Below are 23,472 nucleotides of genomic sequence, written 5' to 3' on the forward strand. Positions count from 1 at the left end.
CTGCACAAAGCAACAAAGACAGACCAGAAACTCAAACACTCGCTGTGAGAAAACTGTAAGTTGGATTGAAAAGAATCAAATCAAATTTATTTATATAGCACATTTCATGTAAAAACAGTTCAAAGTGCTTTAAATAAAATAAAAGCATTGCAGCAGGGAGTGGAAGAAGCATTAAAAATACATAAAATAATATAAAGAGAAACAAATGCTTCAGCTCCGCTGACGAAGGGACGGATACAGGAAATCTTTCCTGCCACATGCCATCACTTTGTATAACAATAGTTAATCATTGTTCTGCACTAATTATCATTATGGTATCTCAATTCGCACAACTGCATTGTTGCACTTTTGCTGTACATACATTTTTATTTTATTCATATTCTTATTCTTATTTTTATTTTTACTGTCTGTACGCTGCAACTGCGAAGTAATTTCCCAGCTGGGCTTACAAGAGTAAGTATAAGTATAAGTAATAAAAAGTAATAGTCAAAAGAACATCTCCATAATTGCTAATCCAACTGTCGCGGCCTTTTAAGTTTCCAAATGATATTTTCCAACAAAGGCCGTGGGTGGCAGCAGGGGGTTTTGTTCTTGCACGCACTTCAGAGTTGATTGTTAAAAAATATATGTAGTTTATTTTTAAACAACAAAAAAATATGAACAAAACAATAACAAAAAAGTTCTTACAATTTGGATGAAAAGATATGAAACAAGCTTTTTTTTTTTACATTTGAAGAGGTTTTTAAGCTAATTTCAAGATCACTTTTATCTCAAAAGTCCCAAATATCACATTTTATTTCAAGAAATCTTTACAAGCCGATTTTCACTAGTTCCATTGGCAGATTTTTTTTTGCTTATTTCAAGCAAAAACGTCTTTTATTTGCTGTTTTTTTACTTATGTTTGGACGGGCATTTTTTCCAGTGTAAGACTTAGATTTTTTCCAGTGTTAAAAGCCTGCTGTGCAGAGCTCCTGTACACCCAGCCCCCCCCCCCCCCCCCCCCCCCCCCCCCCAGCTCTCTGTAATCTGACGAACCTTGAACACAGGGACATTTAAGGTTAGCTCCCCGGCTGCCCCCCCGCAGCCTCCTCTCTGCTGGTAGCACAGAAACCTGTTTGGGGACCGTGCATCTGTGCATCTGCTTCCTGTGCACGGCAGCATGAAATGCCGGAGTCGCTCCAATCTGCTGCGGCGCAGACAAAGAGGCGTCCTCACGACTCGCCGGGCTGGAAGCGACAGACGTGGCCGGAGAGGGAGGCGGCGGCGGCCCCTGGCGAAGTGGCCCCGGCCCCGTTTTACACCTGATTAGGAAACACGTGCAGGGACAGCAGACATATGCTGCCACAGCCCCCGTTAGAGGGGCAGCACATGGAGCAAAAAGGGCGGAAAAGGGCCAGATGACACTTTCTGGGAACTCCCGTCCGAGAGTGGGGAACGCCGGCGAGGACGAGGAGAAGCCGGCAGGGCGAGCGCCGCACAGCCGGCTTCATGGGGGAGACGGCACGCAGCTTTCTGCTGGTTAAATGTGCATGTTCTTACCAGGAGATAACTCCATTAGGAGCCTTTAACCTCTGCGATGCCTTCAGGCCACACATGACTCGACACTCCCTTTAACAGCAGAAATAACTCCCTAAATTATCCTTTTTCCAACTGCTGTCCTGGATGGTCACAACGTGGGATGCCGCCGAAGAACATATGCGGAGAATACAAGAGCACTATAATGTCCAAGTTGAGGAAATCCAGCGACAATTTGAAGCAGAAGAACGCGAACAGCGTCGACGCTATCGACGAAGACGTTTAGCTGTCACGGCTCTGAACACACGTGTGTCTGCAAGAAGAGTGTGGAAGACAGCAAGACCACCAGGGTTGGTGTTTAGGTCTAATGCTCTGAACAGTTTGGACGACGACGAGTGGAGAAAAAGCATTTTCGGATGTCGCGGCAAACCTTCGACTTAGTTGTGGAACTTGGCGCAAGGTAACAAACTTTCGACAACCACTGGAACCACGTTCTGTCTTTTAAACTCCTCACGTCACGCCCACGTCCATCCCGCGTCCATTGCTTTCACATCAAACTCGGCTTGGCAAAAAGACGCGGGTCCGACACGGGTCGAATGGCGAGTCGAGTTGACGCGGCAGCCCGGGTCGTCAGTGTGAGAGGAACAGCGGACACGCTAAGTTCGCGGATTAAACGCGGGTTATGCTTAAGTAAGCTGCACGCCACCAGGGTACAAAGAGCAGTTAGTCACACAGTCAGCTGGGTTTAGACGTGCAGCTGTTGGACAGAACTGAAACTTTCCTGCAGGTGCAGCATCACCTGTCCGTGACCCCGTGCACAACTGGAGTTTAAACTCTTTCAAACACAAAATAAAGACGCCTTGATAACAGTTTTACTAAAAGAAGCTGCAAAGATGCTGTAATCTGCAGCATCTCCAGTTCCCTCAAATCATGTGATTAATTAGATTAAACATGTTAATCGTTGCCCAGCCCTAGTTTTATGCACTTTATGAAAAACTCGATGTTTGTTGGTTTGTTGGAAACGTAACAAACGTAACCTGTGTGCGGTTCTGTGTAACGAGCCGCTCGGGTCAGCTGAAAATGACCTTTCACCCCTCACCTCTGACACTGAGGCGTCCGTGTAAGGGTCCGTCCACGGCCACCAGGAACACGGCCTGGATGTTGTCGTTGTCGACGATCTGCAGCTCCTCCCACGTGATTGGTCGGGACTGACCCTCCAACAGGTCCAGACCTGAGACACCAGAGACGCTCAGACATCATGACATCATGACATCATGACATTCACTCAGAGGGCACTAACGTACCCATGTTCCAGGACACTCTGGGGGCGTTTGTTTCCGACGCCCTGATGGAGATGTGGAGCGTGATGGGCGGGCTGGTCATAAAGGAGCCGTCTATAACCTGGAACTCCACCTGACACAGAAACAGGGAGGGGGGGGTGAACAACCAACAGAACGTTCATTCATACACGCACCAAGCACAAAATGATTTCTAACAAACTGAATTCACACCAGAGGTGGGCAGTAACGAGTTACATTTACTGGAGTAAGTTTTTGAAAGCATTATACTTCTAGGAGTAGTTTTAAATCTCTATACTTTTTCCTTTTCCTTGAGTAGATGTGTGCAGCAGAAACTGCCCTCTTACTCCGCTACATTAGGCTACAATGAGCTGGTTACTTTTCTTCTTACCTCTTTGGTATTCTACGCCTCATTATTTTTATCCCCCCGCGTACGCCTCATTTTAATGTTTTATTCTGACAGAGAGAGAGACTTCCGCCAAAGGCTCTACCACCTGACTGTGTTCCACCAATCAGACGCAGCCGTGCGGTCTGGTCACGTGACCGTACTCGATCTCAGCGGCGGGACGGGTTAGCTTTAGCATTAGCAGTCGTAGCAAACAAAGAAAGAAACAGATGAAAAATGTCAGAACCAACGGTGGGAAATGAAGACGCAGACGAGGCCTCATACTGAAAGCATGTTTACCTTACAAAGAGTGAGAAACAGCAGCTACATTATGTGTCTTCTGTGGCAACCAAAACAAACGCACATTTCAGCAGAAACTCAACATCTAACTTGAGGAAACATGTAGCGCTAAGTTTCCTAAACTCGTTTTTCCCCCATGGATAGGTGAATGTTTGTTTTTTAGGTTACATATGGGTTACATATGTTTTAAACATTTCCTAAGTCTCTTTTATTTTTTATTGAAGTTCTTGAATTTACCTGGATTATTCTAATTTAAGCTATTTTATAATTAATTAATTAGTTTTAATTTATTTTATCAATTGGATGAACTCTAATTTGCCTAAAGATGATTATTTAGTATTTTTGTCTGTCTGATTGAATGCTTGTGTTAACAAATAAATCAGACGTTACTCTGGAAAAAATCTAAATCTTACCAAGTATATTTGTCTCATTGAGTATCTCATTACACTTAATATGAGACACAACTGCCTAACAAGCACCATTTCAGCCAGATATAGGGACTTGTTTTAATACAATACATCTGGAATATCTCGTTAAATGAAAAAGTCTTGAAAACAAATTGTTTTGAGTCACATATCACATGAAACAAGGTTTTTTTTACATTTGAAGAGGTTTTTAAGCTAATTTCAAGATCACTTTTATCTCAAAAGTCCCAAATATCACATTTTATTTCAAGAAATCTTGACAAGCCGATTTTCACTAGTTCCATTGGCAGATTTTTTTGCTTATTTCAAGCAAAAACGTCTTTTATTTGTTGTTTTTTTACTTATTTTTGGAGGGGCATTTTTTCCAGTGTACTCAACAGTTACTCAGTACTTGAGTAGTTTTTTCACCGAGCACTTTTTTACTCTTACTCAAGTAATTATTTGGATGAATACTTTTTACTTTTACTTGAGTCATATTATTCTGAAGTAACAGTACTTTTACTTGAGTACAGTTTTTGGCTGCTCTACCCACCTCTGGTTCTGAGTTTGTTTGAACTCAGAGGAAACGTTTTGTTCAAAAGAAGCAGAAATATTCAGACCAGATGTGGATCTAAACTCAGGACTCTGGTACCTCATAGTTCCTGCGGTGGCTCTGGCTGCCGTTGGGCGGCTGGTAGGCCACCTTCATGTCGTGGAGGTCCAGCCAGGTGAAGGAGTGGACCGGCCTGGTGTGGTCCTCCAGGTGGGTGAAGAAGCCCTCTGAGGGCGGGGCGGTCACATTGAAGACCAGCCTCTCCTGCGGCGTCTCTTGGTCCTTCGCGTCCAGGCCGGCGGTGGTGAGCGGCGTGAGGATGAACTGGTCGACCTCCAGCATGAGGGAGGCCATGAAGGCGGCCCGGGGGGGCTGGTTCTGCATGGCACCGTGGATCAGAACCGGCAGCCACACTGCCTCCGACTACATGAAAAAAAAAATGTATTAAAAGTTTTAGAAATGTGTATGTTTAATTATGCAAATTAGGCATTATCTCATTAAATATGCACAAATTTGCATATATTTCCAGAAGATAGATCTGAACACATGATAAAGCCAGGTGCAAAATTATTTTTTCATTTTGTTTACACACAAAGTGAAAAGAACATTACAGAGGGATTTCAGGATATCTGCTTTCATTTCCTAGGAAATCAAAATATACTGTCCATAGCCTAAAAAACATCGATTTTTACCATATTTTTTTATTATAATGTCACATAAATCAGGCCAGGAATGATTTATCAACAAATCCTTCTGTAAATATCTTCAGAATACTGCTAAGTGTATAACTGGAAAGTTTGGTGTAAGTAGGTGCTCCATAGGCTGAGATATTGATATTGATGTCTGAGCGAATCACGTTAGCAGCCAATGAGATTTTGTCATTAGCTATAAATCCACCTTTAGACATTCCTGATTGGTTACTGCTAGAAAGGAAGTGTCATTATTTGGGTTTCATATCTTTGTGCAGGAGACTCAGAGCTTTCCAACGATACCGGTCATGACAGACTTCAGTAAATAGACAAAGCTCGGCGTGGCGCGTTGGAATGCTAACTTTTTGGTAAATTGCTGCAGCGAGTAAACAAAATGTAATAAAATAAACATTTTAATTTATGTTTTCAGCGTTTTCTTTATAGCAGGTTGAAAGAACACATGTTGAAGGAGCAGACTGGAAAAAATGCCCCTCCAAAAATAAGTAAAAAAACAACAGATAAAAGACGTTTTTGCTTGAAATAAGCAAAAAAATCTGCCAATGGAACTAGTGAAAATCGGCTTGTCCAGATTTCTTGAAATAAAATGTGATATTTAGGACTTTTGAGTTAAAAAGTATCTTGACATTAGCTTAAAAACCTCTTCAAATGTAAAAAAAAAAGCTTGTTTCATGTGAAATGTGACTCAAAACAATTTGTTTTCAAGACTTTTTCACTTAACAAGATATTCCAGATGTATTGTATTAAAACAAGTCCCTATATCTGGCTGAAATGGTGCTTGTCAGGCAATTGTGTCTCATATCAAGTGTAATGAGATATTCAATTAGACAAATCTACTCGGTAAGATTTAGATTTTTTCCAGTGCAGACTGGCCCAAAATCTCAGAATTGACCACATGAAAAATCCCTGTTTTTGCTGCCGTGTCTCGCCATTAAACCCTAAAAAACCTGCAGCTTGTTCACCTCGTTCTGTGTATTATACGGCGCTTTCATGCTTCTGTACAAAGCTTTTCTTGTATAATTTCAAAAAGCAATAAAGATATGTTAAAAAAAAAAAAACACAATAAGATGGTTAAAGCCAGAACCACCAACACATAATGTGTGGCTTAAAAAAGTATGGGAATTGTATGAGATGGAGCGAATTACATATGCAATAAGGTTACAAAGACCCATATTTATAAAGAGATGGAGCCCTGTAATGTGTTCATTAATACAATAAGAGAGGTGTACTTTAGTTGTAATTATTACTTTCATTTACTTTGTGTATTCATTTACCTACATAATTTTTACCCTCTTTTCGTGTTTTTCTTTATTTATTCATGTGTGTATTTAGTCTTATTTATTTGTGTAGGATAAGTTGAAGTGGATAGCTAAGCAGCTGTGATGGTGTAAAGTATAATGCAAAAATGTAAATGTGTACTGTTTGTATGGAATGGAATACCTTTGTGAAAATAAAATACGAGTTAAAAAAATTAAAAAATTAAAAAATTTAAATAAAAAAAAAAAAAAAATTTAAATTTAATTTAAAAAAAATAAATTAAAATAAATTAAAATAAATTAAAATAAATTAAAAAAATAAAAAATAAAAATAAAACAAACTTTGAAGTGTTTCTGCCCGTACCTCCAGCAGGGCCCTGGTAGCCTTGTCCCGCAGCTCCACCCTGACGGGAACGTAGTCGATCTGCGGCGACGGAGGACTGAGGTGCTGATACTTCAGGCCCGAGCTCAGGAAGTCCTGGCAGCTGGTTTTCAGGAAGCGAACCTGCGCGGTGTCGTGGTGACACGGCGTGTTCCCCGGACAGAGCGGCGCCGCCTGGCGGCCTGACAGACGAGAAAACAGAAACATTTGGGTTTGTGTCGTCTGGACTGAGATAAAAGTTAAAGTTCCCACAGTCCCAGATGTTCCACGCACCCTTCCTCTGCGAGGAGTCCTCCTCCCGGACCAGCCGACCTGCGGCCGGGACGCCGGCGGCGCCGCCCATCAGCCTGACGGTGCAGACCAGGCCCGCCGGCGTGCTGATGTTCAGCACCGAGCCGTTGATGGCGTTGGACAAACCCAGGAACTGAGGCACCACGAGCGGCGTGCTGCCCAGCTGCACCACCCGGGACGCCGGGTCCACCACCCGGATCCTGAGGACGACGGTCTCCACCAGCGTGTCTGAGGACGTGAACCTGGACACGGACAGTTTGTCCATCAGGCTTTAATCTGATTATTATTATTATTATTAGGGATCTAATTAGGGACCCTATTGTATCTGTAAGGTTTCTTCTTCTTCTTATTCTTTGCAAAACGTGCTCAAAAACTCTTGAAATTTTGCGAGCGCCACCTGCCAGTCGACGACATGAAAGAATCTAAACTTTATATTTTCGGGAGTCGCTCATTGACTCTGTAGCGCCCCCTACGATGCTTAAAAATGGTCCCCGCATTGGGCTTTCGGTACACTCATTCATCATGCCCAGACGCATAAAAAAGTCTCAGGCCGCCATGGTCCCACGTCCACAGGAAGGCGGCCATTTTGGATGGGAAGTGAGTTTTCGTGCCATTTTTGACCGATTCCACGCCTTGCATAAGATCGAACTCGTCCTACAGATTTAATGCTACAGACTTCAAACTTGGCCAGGTTACTCTTAAGACATGGAGGGAAAAATCATGGGGAAACTTTTTCAAAACTTAAAGGGCGTGGCCGTGACGACGCCTCAAAGTTTGATGACTTGCCATCACTCGCCACAAAAAATGAAGTCGCTTATAACTCCCACATACATTATCCAATCTGTCCCAAACTCCATACGGTGAATGCTGGACCCAGCCTGAACGCGTACATATTATCATAACGACATCCACCTATAGCGCCACCTGCTGGTGGTCGGAAACATCTTTTTTTTTCCACAACTCGCATATGATCAAACTCCTCCTACAGATTTAATGCTAAAAACTTCAAACTTGACCAGGTTACTCTTAAGACATGGGGGGGGGATTCATGGAGAAACTTGCTGTTTATTATGTACTCGTACGTACGCAGAGGGTATCCTGCATGTGGGCAGAGCTGAAGGCTCGAGGCTGCTTGCAGCTTTCTAGTTGTTGTTATTTATGTAATAAATAATTACACATTATCTTTATGTTTCAGAGCATGAAGAGAAGGTGTTAACTCTCTCAGAAGCTCGGAGTTAAAGCTGACCTGTAGACTCTCAGCATCACGGCGTCCTCGTCCAGCAGAGGGCTGCCGTTGTGGGCGTACTCCACCTCGTCCTGCAGGAAGCTGCAGTCGAACACCTGCAGACACACAGAGCAAAGCGCCGGTAACGCCGCTGAGCCGGACGCCGTGTGCCCGGCCGGCGGACGCTCTCTGGCCTCACCTGTGGCGTCAGCGTCCCCACCCTCTGAGTCACCGGCTCGTTCATCACCACCTCCACCTTGCAGTCGGCGCTCGGCTCCACGCTGAGCCGCAGCTCCGACTCCGTGATGAACACCGAGCGGCCTCTGGGCACCTGCACGCCGGAGTTCACTAGCACCAGAGAGCGGCCGCAGACGGCCGTCAGCGCCTGCAGCAGCAGCAGCAGCGGCGGCACGATGGCGGCCATGTTGGCGGCCATGTTGGGTCCCTGAGGGGCCTCGATGCACCGTTTCAGCTTTATTCTGAAGCTCAGCTTATAGGAAGGAAAGATCTCAGGGTCTCAGTCAGTTTGCTTCAGCCTCATCTTCTTCTTCTTGTCTTCGGCCTGGTGGCAGGAAACAAGCATCATCTTTATTTCTGCACGTTTAAACACACGATCAAAACACAAAAACAATAGAAAACAGCTGATTTAAAAATAAAAAGCAGAGTAAAAACAGACGATGATGTAATAAGGGTTAAAACCTGGGAAATACTGAAAGAAAAGGTTTGATTAAAAAGGGAGCCCGGTTCTGACTCCAGTTGGCCTGAGAGAGCAGCGTCAGCTCAGATAAATAAGCCGGGACAGACATGGATACTGTGGATGCAAAGATACCAGGAAGGGTGGAACATGTTCTCACTTTATAACAGCAAGCAGAACAGCTCTGACCTGCAGATGAAATCTAAAAAAGTTTACGGCTGGGAGGACAGAGCCGAGGTCAGACGTGATAAACTCAGAGGAAGCTGACGACAGGTGGGATGAAATGACTGAAAGTCAGGATTTAACTTCGACTGAACTGCAGGGAGCTAAATCTGAGTGTCATCAGCATAAAACTTCATCTTAAATATTAAATACAAACAGCACCGACCTGCTGCTTATCAAACTGAACCAACGATCACATGAAATCTATAAAACTGACTGATTAAACACGGCTCTAAGATCTGATGCTGTTGTTAAATATCCACAAGAGTTCATCAAACTGTCACCAAACCTCTGCTGCTGGTTCGGTTCTGACTCTTTTAAATTAATTAACTAATGATTATTTTTTATGGTTTTTTTTTAATGATTTTATTGCCTTCTTGTGATTTTATGTAGATGTAAAGCACTTTGAATTGCCTTGCATTGCAATGTTCACCACTATTATTTCGTATCTATAGTTTTAATTTGCACATTACTGAACATATTTAGGTTTTTCCAAATATTATCTCAATATTTCTTTATTTCAAATTGCAGGTATTTTTATTCTTCTCTTATTTTGCTCTAACATCCTTTTCCCAGCCGGGGATCAATAAAGTACATCTGATCTGATCTGCAGGTTAACACTTCTTCTTCTCTCAGTTTCAGCCTCCACTGTGTGTGTCGTACAGAAACTTTGTCCTGTAACCGACAGCAGCAGAAACATTTTGCTGAACCAGAATAGGACAAAGACTGAAGAGTGATTTAAACAACCTCCCACCGGCCTGTGGTTGTTCTGCCATGAAGCCGAACGTCTAAACTTCCTCCGCCAACATGAATAATGGATTTCTTCTTCACTGGTTCTGTCTGGAGAAGGTTTTACTTTGCAGAAACACGGCGAACAAACAGCTGAACACAGAATAAGTTCAGACTCCTGAAAACATCCTTCAAATACTCACAAACACAGAAACCTCAGTAACCTGCAACCCTTCTCCAGCTTTCAGCTCCAAATCCAAACGTCTGCTCTGCACCAAAACTCCTCTGAATCCTGCAGACCCTGCAGAAAACTCCCAGCATGCATTGGGCCGGCCCGGCTTCTGCCCCCGCTGCTGCGCACCCCCGTCCGGAAAAGGCTTTCACCCTTCGTTTCACTTCAAACCGGAGCCCAGCGCAGGAAACACGGGGTTAATGTGTGTGACCCCAGAGGTGCTGCAGAGGCTGGGGGGGTGCAGGGCGGGGGAGGGGGTCAAAGCAGACACTTCCCCGTTCTGTTTGGGTCGTTTCTCTGCTGGGGGACATGCAAACTTTTAAGATTTCAGGTTTTCATGGCTCCTTAAAGGGACATGAAGCTGTGTAACATCCCATATCAGCAACATCATTTCTGAACATCTTCTTACCCCCTGCTGCGTCCTGCCTCGTTTTGGTGTTGATGAAGGTAGTCCGGCTAGTTGGCTGGGGTTTAAAAAATAAAGCGTTTTGCTTCTCAGAACAATATGCGTTCAACAGAGTAATACATTTGCATCACAAAATGGTTCTCCAGGAAAAAGTCAGACCTCACAATCTCTTGGCCCTATTTTCTCTCCCTTCGTATCACTGCCTGCTGCCGCCTGCCGACAGCCGCGCCTGTTACGGTGTTTGCTGCTCGCTCTGCACAGCAGGCAGTGATACGAACGGGAGAGAAAATAGGGCTCCCGCCAGGCAGCTTGCCTGTGGTAAGATGGCCGACTTGTGCGGACGTTCTAAACTCAGACGTGACACATCTAGCCATTCTATATCTATCTATGGAGTTTACTGTGTGCCGGTCAACATTTGGTGAAAATTATTTGCATTCCAACATCAACGAGCTCCAACTCCAACAGCAGCCTTTCTCTCCCGGTCGCCATCGCTCGCTGTGAGGAGGAACGGAGCCGGAAGGTGAACAACCAATCAGCCACTTTCACCATAGACGTTGCCAGATTGGGTCGTTTAACGTAGCGCCGCCTGCTGATCGGGAGGTGAACTGCCTCGTATCAGACATCCTGCGTGACCACGGAGTCGGATTGGCCGGCCGATAGCTACTTATGTAAAAAAAAAACGTTACATTAGAATATTATCAAAAATATTGGGACGGACCACTCTGCCTTCCCTTAACTTTGGTTGTGACTTGTCCATATGGTCCCCATGCAAACTTAGGCCCTTGCCATACAGCATATTGATTTAAAATGAGTTTTTTAGTTTAGTTTTATATATATATATGTAACAAGGGTTAATTTGGCTTGTGTATAATTCCACAAAATTTTTGTTTTTAATTGTTTTTATGACATTTATAAGACTAGGCAGGTGGAACTTTTGTTTTCTTTTTCGGTTTCTGTACATTCTTTCATGGAGGAGCAACATTCGTGACAAAAGACACAGTCCCGCCTAAACTCTTCCTCTTTTTTCTGATGTTCGGTGAGGAAAGTGAGGCAAGGTTGAGGAAAATGAAGACCTTCGAAAGAGCAGCGGTGTGGTCTCCATTCGTTCTAACCTTAAGACAACGCAGATGTTTCATATCGGTTACGTATATTCAATTCAATTCAATTCAATTCAATTCAAAAATACTTTATTTATCCCAGAGGGAAATTAAATGTTGATGTAGCTCAATTAAATCAAGGAGTTATTATAGATGCTGATGGCTGTGGGCAGGAATGATTTCCTGTAGCGGTCCGTTTTGCATCCAAACTGAAGAAGCCTTTGACTGAAGAGACTCTGTTTTCCGATAACAGTCTCATGGAGAGGATGTTCAGGGTTGTCCATAATTCTCTTGATTTTATGCAAAATCCTTCTTTGCATTAATGTCTCCAGAGGTTCCACAGTCGTCCCCAGAACAGAACCAGCCTTCCTTATCAGGTTGTTGAGTCTTTTTAGGTCCCTGGTTCTGATGCTGCTGCCCCAACAGATGACGCAAGAGGAAATGACGCTCTCAACAACAGACTTGTAGAAGATCTGCAACATCTTGTTGCAAACCTTGAAGGACCTTAGCTTCCTCAAGAAGTACAGTCTGCTCTGTCCTTTCTTGTAGATGGCTTCACTGTTGTGTCTCCAGTCCAGTCTGTTGTCCACATGAACACCAAGGTATTTATATTCCTCAACCACCTCCACTTCTTCTCCCATGATGGAAACAGGGTTTGATCTGACCCTGTTTCTCCTGAAATCTACAATCATCTCCTTTGTTTTGTTAACATTCAAGATGAGATGATTGTTCCCACACCATGCCACAAAGCGGTCCACCAGCTCTCTGTACTCAGCTTCTTGTCCATCTCTGATACACCCGACAACTGCAGAGTCATCTGAATATTTCTGTAGATGACAGGAGTCTGACTTGTACTGGAAGTCTGAAGTGTACACAGTGAAAAGGAATGGTGAGAGTACAGTCCCCTGTGGTGCTCCTGTGCTGCTGATCACCTGGTTAGACACACAATTCTTCAGTCTGACAAACTGTGGTCTGTTTGTCAGGTAGTCATTAATCCAGGTGATTGTTGAGGCCTCCACCTGAGTCTTCTGGAGTTTCAGACGAAGCAGATCAGGCTGAATTGTGTTAAATGCACTGGAGAAATCAAAGAACATGATCCTCACAGTGCTGCCTGCTTTGTCCAGATGACAGTGGGTTTGTTGAAGCAGGTGTATGATAGCGTCTTCAACTCCAACTCCATGGCGATAAGCAAACTGCAGGGGGTCCTGATATGTGCTGGTTTGCTTACACAGGTGGGTCAACAGGAGTCTCTCCAGGACCTTCATGATGTGGGATGTCAGGGCAACAGGTCTGTAGTCATTGATGTCTGAAGGGTGAGTTTTCTTTGGTACCGGAACCAGACAGGATGTCTTCCACAACAGTGGTACCTTCTCTTGGGTCAAGCTAAGGTTGAAAAGGTGTTGCAGAATCCCACAGAGCTGCTCTGCACAGGCCTTCAGGACTCGGGGGCTGACACCATCTGGACCTGCAGCCTTGTTCCGGTTCAGTCTCTCCAACTGCCTCTTCACCTGACTTCTAGAAACAGAAAAGTGGGAGGGGGAGGCAAAGGGGACCGCAGCATCTCCTGATTGGGTTGAAGACAAACTAGTGGAAGCAGAAGAATCCATGACTGAGGTGGAGGTGGAGATGTTACAGGAAAGCTGTGGGTCAGAGGAGGGTGGGATGTCTCTTTGGCTGGGAACAGGAGGGGAGGATGGTGAGCTTGTTCCTGAACTGAACCTGTTGAAGAATGCGTTCAGCTCATTTGCTCTGTCCAGACTTCCATCCATCTGATCCTCCCTCTGCTTGAGGCCTGTGATCTTCTTCATTCCTGACCACACATCTCTGATATTGTTCCTCTGCAGTTTACTCTCAAGCTTCTTTCTATACACCTCCTTGCTCTCTCTGATCTTGACTTTGAGCTGCTTCTGTATACTCCTCAGTAACTCCCTGTCTCGCTCCCTAGGCTCTTTTTTTCTTGTTCAATAGTTCCTTTAGCTCACTGGTGATCCAGGGTTTGTTATTAGGGAAGCATCTCACTGTTCTGGTGGGGATGGTGTTGTCCACACAGAAGTTTATATAGTCAGTCACACACTCAGTCATGGCATTAATGTCCTCGCCATGTGGCTTACAAAGAGAAATCCAATCGGTTGCATCAAAACAACCCTGTAAGGCTTCTTCAGCTTCCTGTGACCACTTTCTAACAGTCCTTTTTGTGACAGGTAGTCTCTGGACAAGGGGTTTATATGCTGAACAGAGAAAAACAAGGTTGTGATCTGATTTACCCAGGGGAGATCTTGATTTGGAAATGTATGAATCCTTGACATTTGTGTAAAACAAATCCAATGTCTTGTTTTCTCTGGTAGAGCAGCTGACAAACTGTTGAAAAGTTGGCAGTGTAGCAGAGACTGAGGCATGATTAAAATCACCAGATATTGCCACAAAAGAATTGGGGTGTTGAGTCTGTATCTGAGCAACAACGGAACTGATGACATCACATGCAGTGTCGGCAACAGCTGAGGGTGGAATGTAAACAGCCACCAAAACAACACTGGTGAACTCTCTTGGCAAATAATATGGCCGAAAACTTACTGCCAATAGTTCAATGTCAGGACTGCAGAGACGACTCTTCACAGTAACATGTCCTGGGTGACACCATCTGTTGTTGACAAGCACTGCCAATCAACCCCCTTTCCTTTTCCTGCTACTCTTTATATCTCGATCTGCTCGTATAGTCAGGAAGCCCGGCAGAGAGACGCTGGAGTCGGGGATATGATCCTGCAGCCATGTCTCAGTAAAACACATAATGCTACATTCCCGATATTCTTGCTGAGTCTTTGTCAAGGCTAGAAGTTCATCCAACTTGTTGGCTAATGATCTTACATTGCCCATGATGACGGATGGCAGAGATGGTTTGAACTTCTTCTTTCTTTCTCTCCTCCTTGCTCCTGCTCTGCATCCACAACGCCTCCTTTTCAATTCTAGTGGGATTTCTGGCTTCAGTTGTCGAATTATTTCTGCTTTTCCAATGATAATCAGCTGCTCCCTGTTGTAAACCACCTTGTTGCTATGGTGATGCATCATGACAAAAGAGTAAAATATACAAAAGTATTGGGAAAAATCAATCCAGCTGCACAGCATCCAAGGCAGGAAGGAACAGTTGTCCAAAAATGCAATTTCTTCCAAGAAAAAACAGGAATGAAATTTAGAAAAAAGAATAAATCTCAATGTGAGGTACATATATAATATGAAAATATGAAAATAGTTCATATGTGAGGTATATATACAACTATACAGGGAGATTACTAATGTGAGACTAAAGAGCAGGGGGCCTAACATGGAACCTTGTGGAATACCTGTTAACATTTACAATTGCTTCACTTCCAGTTTAGTGCTTTAACTTTTATTAGATGTTGTTGGGTAAAACTAAGCTAAACTCTGACTCCTGATTGGTTCCTATGGAGTGAAACACACAATGACATCTTAACACCAAACACGCTCACAGCAGATATCATTCAGAAAACCATTTACTTCTACATATTTACAGTTTTCTGAAAAAGCAGAAATCAGGCAGGCTGCTGTGATTACATCAGCTCAGCTAAAATCCAAACTCTGAGGAAGAGATTCAGTGGATATAAACTGCTTCTGCTCCAGTTTGCAGAGATAAGGGGTCCCTTTTCTTTCAGGGATTGATGAACACAGGTCAGCCAGGCAACTTGAAGGCTAGACGACCACTACCACCTCTTAGAAATGGAGGGTTCGGGCCAAGATTAGGAGCTGGGATCAGGCCTTCCTATAAAAACTGAGTGCAGGATGAGTCAACATAAATAAAACTAGAAAGAGCTGTTCCTGCGAAACAGCAGTGAGAATGCTTATGAGCTGACCACGCTAAAAAAGCTGAAAATAGTTCAATTTTAGCAGTAAAAACTGTTGCTGAGGTGTTGGTTGAAGGAATTTTGTGATTTTTTTTTGTGTACTACCAAACTTAACATTGGAGTTAGTCAAAGAATTTGAGAGGTTGATCTCGGTTGAAGGCTCTTAGCTGAAATTCTGTAAATGTGAGCTCTTTAGTAGTTACTTTGACTGAAAGAGGACAAGTTTTCCTACATTTTAAAGGGATAGTTCGGGATATTTGACATGAATCTGTATGGCATCACCATAACCAGTGTCGTGCATTCAAACTGACTTACCCCCGACAGTGTCCTGTGAGCCGAGTTTTTGTCCAGTGTTGGTCAAGGCGAAAGTAGTCCGGCTTGTTTGCTGGGGTCAAGAAATTAGCGCGTTTTTCTTCCCAAAACAGTACGTGTGCTAAAGAGTGATTTATTTCATCACAAAAACCGAAGCCGGCAAAAGTCACTCCTCGTTATCACTTGGGCCCTATACTGTCTCTCATTGTGTATCAGTGCGCACGTCATTCTGACCGCGAGCTGTGCGCACGAGTCTTTCTGTTCTTTGGCAGTGCTCAACACTTACTCTGCAGACAACTGGCCATCGGGTCCAGCTGGTCTGGGACGCCTCTTCCAGTTGATCTTGGGAACATGGAAAAAAGTTCTCAAGACGCCTGCATTCAGGAGTGCAGGGAAGTCACCGTTATTTGTGATGCAGGCAGCAGCCGTCCCGCGGCCGCCGACATCCTCATCTAAGGTTTTGTATCTGGGGCATAACTAAATCCCACTCGTGTCAGCAGTAACATTCCACCTCTGTCTGCATTACTTCGCACTTCAAACAAGTGCACCAGGATTTGTCGGCCACCCTGGGTATCGCAGCTCCAGCAGTGGCTCCAGCTTCTGTTTCCATCACTTCTCTGTCCACCCTCTCTCTTTCTGCCCGATCTAAGTCCATTTGGCGAACTTCCTCCTCAGTATAAACGGGTTCATGAAGATACCCCCTTGGCTCTGAACGGAAGTCAATATGTTCCTCGTCGCTCTCGTTGTCAGACATCTTCCCGAGCAGTAAACAAAGTGAACTCGTGCGCACAGCTCGCGGTCAGAATGACGTGCGCACTGATACACAATGAGAGACAGTATAGGGCCCAAGTGATAACGAGGAGTGACTTTTGCCGGCTTCGGTTTTTGTGATGAAATAAATCACTCTTTAGCACACGTACTGTTTTGGGAAGAAAAACGCGCTAATTTCTTGACCCCAGCAAACAAGCCGGACTACTTTCGCCTTGACCAACACTGGACAAGAACTCGGCTCACAGGACACTGTCGGGGGTAAGGGTAGGCGTCCACTATTCCGGCACGTCAACGTAACTCGCCGGATTGGATGCCTAGTTGTCGCCGTGTTGCTACTACAGTGGGTGTGTACAGAGGGGCGTGTGAAATGGCTCCGGGGGAAAGTAAATAACTTGTGATTTTAACCAACCGAAGTTTCTCCCTCTAAAAATTTGAGTTTTGGAGGGAAATGAATGTGTATAAATCGTCAGCAATGGAACATTATTTCATATTGTACCATGGATCCGGATCTGCGAGCGAGGAGAGCTGCTGTGCTGCTGCTGAGACACAGGAGATCACATGATCTACTGCCATTGGATAACGCACTCCGTCTGCCGTGGCAAATTTGCATAAAGTTTGGCCGAGCCCAACTTTTTGACGTGCCGCAGGTCCGCCGCTCGCCGTGCCGGAATCCCAGCATGCTTTGCGAGCACGGCGACAACGATCGGCCGGATTTCATTGAAAATGAATTGAATGCGTTGGATACGGCTTGACGTGCCGGAATAGTGGACGCCTACCGTAAGTCAGTTTGAATGCACGACACTGGTTATGGTGATGCCATACAGATTCATGTCAAATATCCCGAACTATCCCTTTAAGGTATAATTTGTTTCTCTAAGTTAAACTGTATGAAAGTTAGAGGAATTTGTTTGAAAAAACTGAAAAATTTGAAACTCATCAGCACGCACTCAACTGTGTGCTCATTCATAAAAATCAAGAAGGAGCAAAATGTTCATGTTTTTGAAACTGTCATATTTCAAAATTGGCTGAAGATTTGAAAAAGCTGAAACAATTAGTAATAGCTGAATGTCTTGTGACCCATTTAAAGTATGAATGGTGTCTCTAGCTGAAAGCATGCTGAAATAGTTGGAAAGAGGAAGATGATTTGGAAGAGCTGAAAGCAGTTTCCATTCATTTGAATGACGGGAAAAATTGAATAAAAGTTGAATATCTTAAAAGGTGTAAAAGTTAAAAACACCATAGATGACAGCAGGAATCTGCTGAAAGAGCTGAACGTTTTGATACCAAAATTGTAGAAATAGCTGAAAGTATGCAGGAGTAGTTAGGTGCCGAAAACTGGAGAATAATAATAATAAAGAGAAACAGGAACTTAATATTTGTGAGAATGCTTTAAGGCATTCTCACAATAAGCCAAACTTTCCTCTCACTGATATTTATGCACAGGTGATCCCTGAAAAGAAAAGCTGAGCTCGCTGCAACAGGCTGCAGAGAAAGTTTTCCCATCCTCGGGCTGTGAAGCCGACGGACTCACTGAGTTGGTTTACAAGCATTTTCCGTGAATAAGAGGCCTCAGAGAGAAGCGAGAGGACAGACAGGACGAAGGTTTTCTGCCTGCACTGGAAAAAATGCCCCTCCAAAAATAAGTAAAAAAACAACAAATAAAAGACGTTTTTGCTTGAAATAAGCAAATAAATCTGCCAGTGGAACTTGTGAAAATCGGCTTGTCAAGATTTCTTGAAATAAAATGTGATATTTGGGACTTTTGAGATAAAAGTGATCATGAAATTAGCTTAAAAACCTCTTCAAATGGAAAAAAAAGCTTGTTTCATATGATATGTGACTCAAAACAATTTGTTTTCGAGACTTTTTCATTTAACAAGATATTCCAGATGTATTGTATTAAAACAAGTCCCTATATCTGGCTGAAATAGTGCTTGTTAGGAATTTGTGTCTGATATTAAGTGTAATGAGACACTCAATGAGACAAATCTACTTGGTAAGACTTTGATTTGTTCCAGTGTGAGGCTGGTCAGAGATGAAGAAGAGAGCTGGACGTACCTGCAGCCTCTGGAGCTCCTGCTCGCCCCGGTTTCCTTCTGCTTCTGCACTCCCTCAGACGGCCAGGAATCCGGTGACACCCCCCCGTCCACAGCTGGCCGTCACCCCAACACGTCCGGCTTCAAACGCAGGGAGGCAGACGGAGGCTGTCCTGCAGCCAGAGCAGACAGGAAGTGTGCTGAGAGCTTTTTACGTCTCCACGCCTGCCTGCGAGTCAGATAAACGGACCTTAGACGAGCTTCAGACTCTCAGGCTGTTTGTGGGGGTCTGCTCAGTTTGATCCTCACAGAAATAAAAGGTCGTCTCCTTTGTTAGCTGAGTGTTTTCCTCACAGTAAAACACTCTGTACTGTAAACAGAAACAGACTTCAGCAGGTAAACTGTTGCAGAGAAGAAGTCTTTGTTACAGATTATGTTCACACAGTGTTTTTAAGACTTTTTCTGAGTTCATCAGTGTGAATTACATGAAGAATAAACTCAGCACCTTTCTTTACGGATACTTTAAAACAGTAAAACTATTAACTGTAACTAACGGCGGAATAATTGTCACATTTCCAGAATTAGGTCTCAAGTTTCATGTTCAAATCAATTCATAATTTATTTTCAAATAAAATAAAATAAAATAAAATTTATTTGTAGCACATTTCATGTACAAAACAATTCAAAGTGCTTTACATAAAATAAAAGCATTGCAGCAGGAGTGGAAGAAGCATTAAAATACATAAAAGAAGATAAAGAGAAACAAGTAACAGTCCAGATAAGTTCAAAGATATCTTGCAGATTTCATCCATAGACACATGAGAAAAGAAAGGTTTTTAACTGGAAAGATAGTTTAATAACGCATAAGAAAGCCCTTCGTAAAGCTTGAGCTGCTTATTATTCATCACTGATGGAAGAGAATAAGAACAATCCCAGGTTTCTCTTCAGCGCTGTAGCCAGTTCTGACAAAGAGTCCGAGCTCTGCTGAGCCAGGTGTTCCTTTAACTCTCAGCAGTGGATTTGATCGCTCACTTTAGGCCTGAATGCTGGCTGTGAGCGTTTAAACACATGCTGTCAGGAGGCAGCAGGTCGGCCTGCGGAGGCGCCGATGATTTGTGTGTCGTGTTCGGTATTACGTTAGTTATCGCAGTCAGTCCAGTGACCGAGGTTTGGGTCTGCAGTCCTACACCAACGCCTGCATGTGGAGGATAAACCGCACACTGGAAAAAATCAAAGTCTTACCAAGTATATTTGTCTCATTTCTAGTCAAAATATCTCATTACACTTAATATCAGACACAACTGCCTAACAAGCACCATTTCAGCCAGATATAGGGACTTGTTTTAATACAATACATCTGGAATATCTTGTTAAATGAAAAAGTCTTGAAAACAAATTGTTTTGAGTCACATATCACATGAAACAAGCTTTTTTTTTTCATTTGAAGAGGTTTTTAAGCTAATTTCAAGATCACTTTTATCTCAAAAGTCCCAAATATCACATTTTATTTCAAGAAATCTTGACAAGCCGATTTTCACTAGTTCCATTGGCAGATTTGTTTTGTTGCTTATTTCAAGTAAAAACGTCTTTTATTTGTTGCTTTTCTTACTTATTTTTGGAGGGGCATTTTTTTCCGGTGCACAGCTTCATTCAGAGAGAAAAACCTTTAAACCGCTTTATACCTTTCTGTCTGATGAACTCAAATCCTGAAGGAAACGAGGATGCCTTCATATCTGTTGTCCTCATTTAGGCTCAGAGACGCTGGTGTCCTCCCAGCTGATTGCTTCTGCAGGTGCAGGAGGAAACCCGGTTTAACGGAAGAACCAGCAGCAGCAGATCAGCTGACTCCACGAGAAGAGGAACAGCTTCTTCTTCAGGTGGTTTATGCATTCAGTTCGAATGAGCTCAATCAGTCCTATGACCGTTTGCCCAGTACACTGAAAAAAACAACTCATAAGATTTACTTAAAAAACCCTTTGTAAGTATTTGCACTCAAATGATTTAAGTAAGATTTAATGCTGCAATATCAAGTAAAAATAAACAGTTTTGAAGATATTAAGTAACATTTACTTAATTACATCTAAGTTTTAAGTTATTTTCATTTAAACAAATTAAGTAAACTTGTTTTTCACTGGCAGGAACATCATTTTACTCAAAACTTTAAGTACATTTTTTATATCTGCAGTATTTGCTGTTATGAAGTAACTTAGTAGATTTTAACGATACACTTTCAGAGTAAAGTTTATGTAGTATTTATAGGTTTATGTACATACAACTATTAAACATTTAAATTGTATGAGAAAACCTAAGGAAAACTTACTCTTCCCCCATAATTCATGTATTACGTTAATAAAATGTTTAATTTGACTTAAGAAGCTCGAGTTCTTACTGAATCTTAAAAATAAAAGGTAGAAATCATGACAGTTACTCTAATAGAGTTTACTTCACCAAAAAGTCACTTTTTTCAGTGTAAGAAGTCAGAAAACAGCAACACATTCTCAGCATAACTGACCTTTTCATTCAGTGACATCTTCGAATGCCTGGTTTAGTCCCACCTTCTGTTCAGAGCCAAAGAATCGGGTTAATTCAGCCTTTCATGGATATTATACCAGCTGTTTGGGCATCCATCTGTCAGGCTCTGCTGTTAACTGATCACTGAGCCGAGCAAACACAAACTCAGCCACAGGGACTGAGCAGTGATTCCACTGGTCAACACGACCATCATTCCACTCATTACACAGAAATCTAAAAGCAAAAGTCCAGAAACCTGAGCGAAGGAGCTCAAACTGAGGATCATCTGAACGCAGACACATCTTCCTTTCACAACCTTTCTGTCCACTGTGAAGCAGACGATTTACACATTTATCTACCATAGAAGCCAAATAGTAACACAATGTTCTTTGTTTAATTGTATTGCTGATATTAAGCAGTGGTCGGCCCCAAATTTTCTTAATTTAAATGACGACAGAACTGAATGAATTGTGTTTGGGGACACTCTGACGGCTGGCTTTGGCACCTCGCCTTCAAAGCTTAGTTCAACCGTCAGAAATCTGGGAGTGACCTTTGACCTTTGATCTTCTTTCACACGTGTGGAGGTGTACCGCAGGGCTCTGTGTCGGGACCTCTGCTCTTCACCTGTACCACTGTAAATTCGTTTTTCAGAGCTGGAATCTGGGATAAGAGACGTTTCTGTGACGTTTCTGAGGTGTACCGCAGGGCTCTGTGTCGGGACCTCTGCTCTTCACCTGTACCTGTCAGAGACGTTGAAAGTGTTGGTTTCATTTCAGACGCACAGGCAGTTTTACTCGGGGTGTACAATCAAAAGAAAGCACAAAGTGCTGCACAGTCGACGCAGATGTGCACTGGGAAAAAAATCTAAGTCTTACCAAGTATATTTGTCTCATTTCTAGTCCAAATATCTCATTACACTTAATATCAGACACAACTGCCTAACAAATACCATTTCAGCCAGATATAGGGACTTGTTTGAAGACAATACATCTGGAATATCTTGTTAAATGAAAAAGTCTTGAAAACAAATTGTTTTGAGTCGGATTTCATATGAAACAAGCTTTTTTTTTTTACATTTGAAGAGGTTTTTAAGCTAATTTCAAGATCACTTTTATCTCAAAAGTCCTAAATATCACATTTTATTTCAAGAAATCTTGACAAGCCGATTTTCACTAGTTCCATTGGCAGATTTATTTGCTTATTTCAAGCAAAAACATATTTTATTTGTTGTTTTTTTACTTATTTTTGGAGGGGCATTTTTTCCAGTGTGTGACAAAGTTTTATGAATTTTAGTTTTTGGAGCAAAAAAAGAGGCAACAGTAACAATGTGGAAGAAGAATCTGCAAATCAGTCCAAATGATATTCATGCTGTGTGTTTATCTTTAGTTTTAAGATTATCAGGATTAATCAACATGAAATTTAATGAATATAAACTGCTGCGTCTCTAATTTGGTCGGACAAACAAATGAACATCCGTTTTCTTGCCAAAGTTTTAATGTTTTTAAGTCTTCATGACCTTGAGAAAGCCATCCGTGCCCTAATAAGTTCAAGGTCAGACTGTTTTAATGCTCTTTATTTGGGCGTCTCCCAGTCTTCTCTCAGCCGCCTTCAGCTGCTGCAGAACGCTGCTGCCCGTCTTTAACCAACACCAACAGACGTGTGCACAGCACTCCTGTTCTGAACTCCCTCCATCGGCTTCCTGTCCTTTATAGAACTGATTTTAACCTTTTAATGTTTGTTTTTAAAGCTCTTAACGGCCTCGCCCCGTCGTATTTATCTGAGCTTTTAACAGTCCTGGCAGAGCTCTGAGGTCAGCAGATCAGTTTCTGCTGGAAGTGCCCAGGTCAGAATACAAACCCTGGGGTGAGCGAGCCTTTTCCCAAAGCTGCCCCCAGGCTCTGGAATAAGCCCCCCGTCCAGCTAAGTCTTATTTCTGACCCGGGCCTCTTCACATCTGGGCTAAAAACCTACTTATTTAGGATGGCTTTAATACCCAGTAGCATGATGACACTTTTATCTGATTTTTTATTGGTTTCACTGTTCTTTTATTGTTTTTATTTGTTTTTACTTCTTCTTCTCTTTATTTATTACCTGCTGTAAAGCACTTTGGTACATCGTAAGGACTGTCTGTAAAGGGCTGTAGAAATAATATAAAATAATAATAATAATTTATTTATATAGCACCTTTCATACACAAAATGTAGCTCAAAGTGCTTTACAAATAAGATCAATATACAAAGTAAATAAAGTAAAAAAACTACAAGAATAACAAAACAGAGTACAATAGAACAT

At 42.8% G+C, this 23,472-nt stretch overlaps 1 protein-coding gene across 3 annotated transcripts in view; it reads right to left on the reverse strand.

The window, feature by feature from the left end:
• frem1b (Fras1 related extracellular matrix 1b) overlaps positions 1-18,750 on the reverse strand; it is a 76,200-nt gene extending 57,450 nt beyond the window's left edge. For 2 of the 3 annotated variants that reach the window (XM_075486101.1, XM_075486103.1), the window contains exons 1-8: positions 10,165-10,234; positions 8,516-8,878; positions 8,338-8,432; positions 7,074-7,333; positions 6,783-6,982; positions 4,555-4,878; positions 2,820-2,928; positions 2,615-2,746 (exon numbers count right to left, since the gene is read on the reverse strand). In XM_075486101.1, the coding sequence (XP_075342216.1) occupies positions 2,615-2,746; positions 2,820-2,928; positions 4,555-4,878; positions 6,783-6,982; positions 7,074-7,333; positions 8,338-8,432; positions 8,516-8,752 (1,357 nt within the window). In that variant the 5' untranslated portion in view covers positions 8,753-8,878; positions 10,165-10,234. Of the gene's footprint in view, positions 1-2,614; positions 2,747-2,819; positions 2,929-4,554; positions 4,879-6,782; positions 6,983-7,073; positions 7,334-8,337; positions 8,433-8,515; positions 8,879-10,164; positions 10,235-18,691 lie in introns of those variants that run through there. The other variant, XM_075486102.1, reaches the window with a different exon arrangement.
• Between the last annotated feature and the right edge of the window lie 4,722 nt (positions 18,751-23,472).

The sequence above is a fragment of the Odontesthes bonariensis genome, chromosome 15 (genome assembly GCF_027942865.1).
Source record: "Odontesthes bonariensis isolate fOdoBon6 chromosome 15, fOdoBon6.hap1, whole genome shotgun sequence".
Classification (NCBI taxonomy): domain Eukaryota; kingdom Metazoa; phylum Chordata; class Actinopteri; order Atheriniformes; family Atherinopsidae; genus Odontesthes; species Odontesthes bonariensis.